The sequence below is a fragment of the Schistosoma mansoni genome, chromosome 3, assembly GCF_000237925.1.
Source record: "Schistosoma mansoni strain Puerto Rico chromosome 3, complete genome".
Classification (NCBI taxonomy): Eukaryota; Metazoa; Platyhelminthes; class Trematoda; order Strigeidida; family Schistosomatidae; genus Schistosoma; species Schistosoma mansoni.
The window spans coordinates 3,715,354-3,724,692 of NC_031497.1; the positions used below are offsets into that span (position 1 = coordinate 3,715,354).

General features: G+C 31.0%; 1 protein-coding gene across 1 annotated transcript; it reads left to right on the forward strand.

Annotated features, from left to right (window-relative positions):
- Positions 1–371: 371 nt before the first annotated feature.
- On the forward strand, positions 372–8,626 carry Smp_018440 (hypothetical protein; the record flags this gene model as incomplete). Its single annotated transcript, XM_018798935.1, has 3 exons — positions 372–1,942; positions 2,033–2,865; positions 8,530–8,626. 3 exons carry the CDS (start codon positions 372–374, stop codon positions 8,601–8,603), a joined length of 2,478 nt encoding a protein of 825 aa, XP_018650774.1. The 3' UTR covers positions 8,604–8,626.
- Between the last annotated feature and the right edge of the window lie 713 nt (positions 8,627–9,339).

The following is a 9,339-nucleotide window of genomic DNA, read 5'->3' on the forward strand; positions in this document are numbered from 1 at the left end:
TATTATTGGATCATAATAATAATACTACTAATAATAATAGTAATAATAATGGTGTAAAGATCAATAATGGTAATCAACAGTTATATGATTTTTGGACAATAAATTTACCTGTTACATTGGATAATCAAAAAACTTTTTCAAATGACAATAAATTACAGAAAAATTTATCAAATGAAATGAATTCATCAATAATAAGAAATGAATTTTTTAAAATTGTTACTACTACCACTAATACTACTGCTACTACTACTAATACTACTGATAGTAATAATAATGGTAATAGTAATAATAATAATGGTAATAATGATGGTACATTTCAAAGACTTGATAGAATACATGAAGAGCTTAAAGAAAATCAAAAAGGATTTATAATGAATAAAGTAAATAGAATACATAAAGATTTTGGTTTACCACTATGGAATGATGAAATAACTGATGAAGAATTATTAATATTATCAACTGATTATGGTAAAAATCAATTATGTTGGACATTAACACCAAATCAACCAACAATGACATCTTCTTTAGGTTATCATAAATTAAATGAAAATGTTAAACATTTAAATGATACAGAAAATATTCCTGAATATTCTGTTATGTATGAAAGTGGTAATTTTAAATGTACTTCAAACGGTAATACAAAGGATATATCAAGTCAATTAATAAAAGATAGTTTTATACCTGAAAACACTGTTGATTTGTTTAGACAACCATCAAATTCATCACAAAATTTATCATCATTTCATCCATTTGTTTCTGTATCCAATACAAATAACATATGTAAAGCATTAATACAGAATTCCACAAAAGCACAGTTCCCTAATCTATGTGTTCAGCCAATGAAAAGTGTTGAATCTAGTTTCACATCTTCTAATTTTTCTACACAGAATTTTACTAATCACTATCCAATTTCTAATGAAAATCCACACAAAACATCAAATGACTCATTTATAGAGAATCCAATCTCCTTTCAATTCATGCCCAATATGGTAACAACAAGTAATGATGCGATGAAAGGTCATCATAAAGACTTCTATAAAAACATGGTGAAGCAGAAACCATTATGTGCTGGATGTACTTCATCTTTCAGTAATCAATCAGTTGGACCCTTAATCCCGAACTATACATCGACAAACATCCTCCAAGATTGTGATAATAAGCATGAAGATAACAGACTGTTAATTACGCCACATATCAGTCATGATGGAAGCTATTTACCCGGTAGTTTATCGAAAAATTCCACAGATCATAGATCCTCCATTAAAGGTTTGTATGATAATTCAAACACGCTTAATCAAACACAACAGTCTAGATTATTAGACAGACATACTACTTCACAGATAAATAATTATCCTTTAAGTCAAACAAACAATCATACGAGTCTGTCTACATTTAAAACGGTGTCACGTGACTTTTCCTATACATTATCAGCGACTAACAATGACTTTAATTATTCAATTTATATTACCCCTGAAAATCCATCTGAGAAATATTATACGGAAGAGAAAGATGACATCCATTCAAAAGTAGGTCCTCTTCAGGCAAACTTTAGTACATCATCATCCTCATCATTGTGTCGTCAGTATAAAAAGTGTAAAGACAAAACAGACAGTTTACCACCTGTCATATTATATGAAGAAGAACTTAATTCAAATGAAATGACATTCAATAATCAACCGATAACATATCATCATGTTAAAAGTCCTGATTTTAAGCCTATAGATTATTCAAAATTGTTTTCATATTCTTATCAACAAAGTCCTTTGATCTTGAATAAAAATGAATTAAATGAGTCTAAAATATCCTCGACAAATTTTAACTGTCCTGTAAACATCAAACTTAGTAACGGAAATCCTAAAAAACAGGATGATCAAACCTTTGAGAATTTAGAAATGAATACCGTAAAAATTTCCCACCCTAATGAGAAATTTTCTAGCAAACCGTCTAATCTTGTACAACAGTCAAACTATTCGGAAAGTTTAAAAACAAAATTAAATAATAATATTAATAGTTTATTTCGTCCATTACAAAGATCTCCAGCTGTTGTTGGAGTGAGTGATCTACTGATAAAATCAGATGCTGAATTAAGTAGTATATTAGAAAAAGTGAAAAATGGACAACAAAGTAATTGTTCTATATTAGATTCGCAAGGAGTATTGAATCAGACTATTAGTAATGATGATTCTAGTCCAGATAAAAACATAAAAAGTGGAGGAGCAAATAGTAATTCTTATCATGATGATTTATCTCCGGCACGTAGAAGATTTTTTCCACAATATTTGAGTCGTGATATGAAACTGAATAATTCAACAGGGATTTATTGTCAAAATAGTGATGATATGGAAGAGAAAAGAAGTTTCTATGACTACGGTTGTGATGATGAAGAGGATGACGACAAATTAGATGGTGACGAAGAGAACGATGACAATAATTATCCATGCCAAAGTGATATCCTTATACAGAATAAACAAATTTACAATGATCAAAATTTACCTTATTCAAAATATGTCGATAAAAACAATTCCACTGTAATACAAAGAATACGTGATCTAGAATTACAGAATCAAACTTATCGCTGGGAGGATGATTGCTCACATTCCACAGATAAATATAATTCTTTAAGTAAAAACATTACCAATAATCAAGCTAACTATAGTACTAACAACACTATTAATGAGAGACAGTTAGAAAGGAATGAAATTAAAACTGATAGCATAAATAAAGGTAAAGAAGTGCTTAGTAGTTATGAATGCGAAGATAATGATGTGCCATATATTGACAGTGATTCTCTTGTACTTGAATATACTCATCTAAAAGATTTCTTTCCTAGAATAGCTGACTTAGAAGAAATCACATTGAGTTCAAGTGAGTTTACTTTGTTTCTATATTTTAATGTATTATATTTTATATTTTTGAAGTATGTTTTTTTAGGTGTTTAATCGTTTTGTTACATGGACTGGTTGTGAATGATTTAAAATGCATTTGATTTGTTAAAAAAGTGTTTAAATCTCAAGTATTTAATATATATATATATATATATATATATATATATATATATATCAGTCAGCTACAACGTAGGATCACACACATATATGCATCGGTCCAAGTTGCCATATATAAGAATATAGTATAGGAAAGAAGACAGATATGAAGCAATTTTAATCTCAAGGTTTAAGAGAAGGTAAAAAGTGTATACACTTACGCCATTGTGATCGATTCTGAGCCATGTCACCCAGAGTCTCCAACCATTGGTTACGATAGTCACACGGACCCCATCCAGTTAGTCTGCATCTGCCAACATGGCTCAGACTAGAATTTAGTGACTTCAAGGACTGATGTCACGTTTTGTTTTGTCTGAAATTTAGTGACTTCAAGGACTGATGTCACGTTTTGTTTTGTCTGCCCCTAACTTTCTTTCAACCATCCCCGACGTTTGGTTTTATTGATACTGTGGAATTATAATTTATTCATAATGTAAATCATGAAGTATTGAACTAATTTTTTTCGTTCTGTAACACCAGATCAATACACTTTGGATTTCTTTGTAAGCTATTACTATATACCTCCAGGAGTTTTACTATTCATCTAATTAAATTGGATTATTCAGTGTGAGGATTCATGTCCACTACATATAAATATTAGGGATAGTATAAATGTAATATTTTCTCGTGTCACTGAAGCCTTCAGTCATATTTAAAATGTTAAATCATTTAAAGTGATGTTTAGAGATGAACAAACAAATAATCATAAAGGCGAGTGGATTGAAGTATTTAAATAAACCAACAGTAATTCATGGGTTTCACTAAAAGTCTATTCTATAGCGTTTTCGGTTTATTTCAAAATATGCATCAAAAATTCATCTTCAGTGGTATTAAAGATGTATTGCATTGGGAATTATGAATTTCTGAACTCAGATCATTTTGGATGAAAGTGCCATGCTTAGTTTAAGACTCCGTATGAAATCACGTTTGATCGCCAGAAATTATTTGGTAAATCAATAATTATGTGCTCGTCTGTGATAAACCATTAGATGAATTTCCCATTTTCTGGTTAGTCATGTAGATGGTAAGACAGGTACCAATGTAGCATTAAGTAATCGTAGAACTGTATTCAGATTAAATGAAGTTGAAAATGTTTACCAATAGATTCGTAGTTAACAATTCAAAAAGCTATCAATCTCTATATAATGTGAGGTCATGTTTGAGCATTACTGATTGTCAAGTTTGATCGGAACAGCCATTAATTACTAACTTATTCTCATAGTTCTCTCTGACAAAACGTATTTTGAAATTATAGTTCCCTGCTTGAGTAAACAAAAGATCCAGGAGTTCAGTGGATAGTTGTTAATATAATCTATCTATTGGTGTTATCATTATTAATCTGATTTCGGTTTATGAGAACTAGTTATACATTATATAACATTTTTAAAATCAATTATTTTTCTCGTTGAGAGAAGTACTTCAATCTCAATCATGAACTCTAATACTTGGATCTAGATAACGATTTAGTTGTAATGATTTATAGTCACTAGAAGGTTTTAGTTATTTATTTACAAATTGGTCATAATGGTTTAAGACAAAGAAATCCATTAATTACTGTTTATTAACTTAACTTATCAAATGATCAATATTTGCTAATTTACATATTATTTACATAGACCGTTTTTTTGCAACTCCATTTTATTCGAAATAAGTTAACATGTTACACAGTGAGATTGGTTGGAGTACAGTTTGGGGAAGATTAAAGATTAGTTTGCTCAACTAGACAGTAGGCTACTGGGTTAGATCATGTTCAGAGTTGTGGAAGTACACTGGTAATACATACTGGATTTACAGAGCATACTGATTTATCATTAGTTATCTTGATTGATATCAGTCTTCAATTAAGTCTATTATCGAATTTCTAAAAATCACTTGGTTAAAATTATTGATAAACGTGTTTATGAAAAAAACTTATACGTGTATATATGCAGTGGGAGCATTGATATTAAAATACACAATATCACAAAGTCTTAAACGACGATTGACAGCTTTGTTACACATGATAAGTACCATAGTAGGCTAGAACGGTGTTCTAGCCGTGTTAAGGTTGGTCAAGCATTATTCGGTTAAGCCGACTGGTTTTTCTGGATTAATTTTCGTTTAACAAGGCTCATAAACCTAATGCTTGGATGTAATTGCATAGGGTCTTGGTGTGCAGATTGCTCACTAGGGGCAAGTATAGTCTATATGCATGCTGGTAGCACACAAGTTTTCAATCATGCATCCCATAGCATATATAAAGGTACACTTACCATATGAGCAGATATACGTAACATGAATACCGGTAACACACAAATACTTCTTGTATATATACCTACATACGAAAAGCACACAAACCGAAACTCACGTAATTCATAGACATAAGCATACACATCTGGTAGTCAGAAAGATTTTAGTTGGCTCTGAAATTTGAACCTAATTAATCCGTTTTACAGCGGAGTGACGGATTAGTCCGATCTTGCCAATCGCCCCAGTTAAAGCTAGCAAGGTTATCTTCACAACTCAATATTTAGTATAATTCAATTGAACATGTCGCTAATTTTCAGGCGCTTAAGAACATCTATACTTAATGAATTTTGCTGAAATATTGTTCCTAAATACTTTGTTTCACTGTAACTTAGTTTTTATACTGATAAATAGACAAGACTTTGTACCATCTGAGATTAGGTTCCTGATAAATTTAAGTTGTCACATATGGATAGAGTTGTGAAAAAAACACCATCAGTTTGAGGTTCTTTGTTTGACCGAGTTTAAATCAACTAGTGGATGTTTTTACCCTATATCACTAACTAATATAATGAAAGTACTTAGTTATATGAACTATATTAAGTAATTAAAGGGTATTTGTTTGCCTGCCTAAGTAAAAACATATTGTGATAGTATTTTAAAATGTTTTATTTTTAGTATTACATAACATAGTTACTCAATTAAGACAACTGTATTTAATGACTAATAGTCTTGTCTCTTAATTTCTTTAAGGATATGTTAACTAGTTAACCAAAATAAAAACATTGAGTAAGAAAGCCGTTGTTCATGCGCAAAATTAAAAATAAACAACAAAACACAACCTCGATACTTTGAATACGTGATGTATCTAAATTCTGATTTATATTCCGATCAATATGCCAGACTCTTATCAAGATCCTTATACATATCTTTAATAATATTAGTTGTTAGTATGTTTTTAACAATGTATAGGCAAACGATTTGTTTTTTTTTTGATAAGTATTATCAGATAAGCATGAATATTCTTGTTATCTAATTATATATATATAGTTATTGGATTAAGTAAATATTGGATAGTAAAAAATTATTTCCCGGGAGTATCGAAGTATTTTCCATTATTTGCACAGTTATCTGTTATATATTACCATATGAAGAAAAGCACACATAAGTATGTACCAGGATAAGAAAAGATGAATGATGACTGACAGTGGAATCCAGAAAGCAAGTTTCGCCCTATTTTGGACTCATCAGTTGGATGCACCTGCATTCCAGAGTTGGTGTTCACTCCAGAACTCGAACCCAATACCGTTCGCTACAAAAACCATCACGTTATCCTTTTAGCTATTGAGTCCTGATAGCCACTTGGTTGTGGAACGGGGTGATTATCAGAACTCAATAACTAAAAAAATAACATGATGGCGTTTGAAGTGGATAGTATTGGATTTGAGTTCTGGGGTGAACATCAACTCTGGGATTCAAGTACATCAGACTGATGAGTCTCAAAGAGGACGGAACGTACGTCCCGGATTCCACTGTTGACCATCATCCATCTTTGCTAATAATGCTTGTGAACTAAAGCAATGTCGAGACAATCCGCACATGATGCACACATGCCAATATGAGACTGATTAATTTCAGTCCTAAAAATCAATGGGACGATTCAAAACAACACAATACCAAATAGACTTAGTATGTACCATTGTCCACAATGATACATAACAGTATGGAATGCTGAAATGAATATTTTCAATATAATTCCAGCGCGAACTCTTCAGCAAAATATCTAGAAGACTTTAGATTAACAAATGAACAATATGTAATCACTGTAAATAATAGGAAGTCAATAACTGAGAATACTGTAAAAATATGTCTATGTGTTTCATTTAAACACTTAAAAATGTTTCGATATTTTCGGAATATAAGTTTGATACATATTTAAACAAATACAATGTATAAATCTAACGTCACAGTCATCTAAAATTATCGATTACTATCTGAGATACATACTGGTATATAAAAAAAACTGGCTAAATAGTTGTTATAAAAAAATCAGCCATAAGTAATGTAGAACCTGGTATATATGTTGTCGTGCTACATTAGCATAGTGAGATGATATTGTCAGTACAGTTAGTGGAATTAGTAACACTGTCAATAGTATTAAAACATATTAGACGTAGACAATATGATTCAAGAAAAAGGGATAAATTTTGTATCATAAAATGTATAGGGTAAATTTAAACTTGGGATTTACGAGAAGACTTAGCGTAAATATATCTGTGCTACTAGAATCACTGTGAGTGATTTGTAGAATATTGTATTCATATTATAATAAATGAAATCATTAGTGTTCAACGTTTTAAAAATATTTTAATATTTAAATTTATGAGTCGATCCAAGCTGGGCTACCACTGAAAACCTAGACGCACTAGACAGCCATTTCTTCCTGGCATGAGACTCCTCAACAATCCGCATCCACGATCCCGCACTCGTGATTCGAATTCTAGACTGTCAGTCTCACGCACAAACGCTTAACCTTTAGACCATCAAGCTGGCCAGGATCTAACGGTGTTAGTGTCTAACTTCAATCGATCTATGATAAATTTTAATGTGGCTAACACCAAATTGAAAGTTGAACAAATTTCCTTTTAACATTTGAGTCACTTCTTCATAAACTTGTTAGTTTCTAAATGTTAACAATAGACATGCTTCTTTATCCATTTTCAAAAAACAAACAGGTAGGTAGTCTCAATAATATCACAAAAACAATAATAACAATTTTTATAAAAAAAGTAGGTCTAATTAATGAGTGAACTAAAGAAAATGTGAAAACAATTTTACAGAGAACTGAAATCTAACAAAGAATGAGGACAAAAGTCTGAATTTTATTGTCTTTCTATTCTAAAGCAAATTATTAATTTTGAAAAGAAATCGCCCAAGTTTTTATTATAAACTATTTCAAAGAAAAAAGATTTAATAAAAGATGCTTGTTAAGGAAAGATGGGTACAGAATTATTTTATCAAATATGAAATTATTTGTTTTTTATTCAATTGAATTCATTTTAAAATCGTCTTGGAACTATAACTAATGTACGCCTGTTACCACTCATAGAGAAGCATAGTCCACTCATCAACATTCTCTATCCAACCCTGTCCTGGGCATTCCTTTCAAGTTTTTTTCAGTTGCTATTCCTGCTTTTCATGTCTGTTTTCAATTTACAACTCAGTGTGTTCTTTGACCTTCCTTTTTTACGTCTTCTTTCAGGATTCCAAGTTAGTACATTCTTTGTGATGCAGTTTGATGATTTCCGCAATGTATTTGGTACTATAAAAGATTAATTTAAATAAATGGTTTATGATACAATCAGTATAATTTAAAGTTATTACTTCCTATATAATAGAACATTAGTGAAAGATTCATAGAAGTCATGATGTGTTGAACCGATCTCAGCATCATATATTATCTTAAGTGGATAAATGTACTCAAAAAGTTTATTCTTTGGAAAACTTTGAGATTTTCATTATTAAAAAAGGCAGTTACTCACAAAAGTAAATGAAAGATGGTCGCGCAATACTGTGATTGATTAAGAGTAGGCATTAACACCCTTGAATGCCAGCTTAGTGGTCTGGGGTTTAACATTTGCAAGTGAGACCGAAGGTTCTGGGTTCGAAGCCTACTTGCAGGACTGTGGATGATCACTTCTATTGGTTAGCTTACTAGAACGAAAAAAAAGATGGATAACGGCTAGCAGTGGAATTCAGGACGCGCGTTTCGTCCTATTTGGGACTCGTCAGCTGGATGTACGTGCATCCCAGAGTTGATGTTCACTCTGGGACCCGAATATATAATGTTTAAATAAAGACGTCAAAAACAGTAACTTAAAAAAGATCACTCAATTGTCAAATATAGTCTTTCTGAGTTTTGAACCAAAAAGTATAATGTATTGAGTATTGTGAAGTTGATTACTGAAATTATCGAAATATTCGTTAATTTTTCCCGAAAATATTTCAACTTAATATATTTCAGTAAGGATATAAACGGACTATACACATCCTTTATAAATGCGATCTTGAT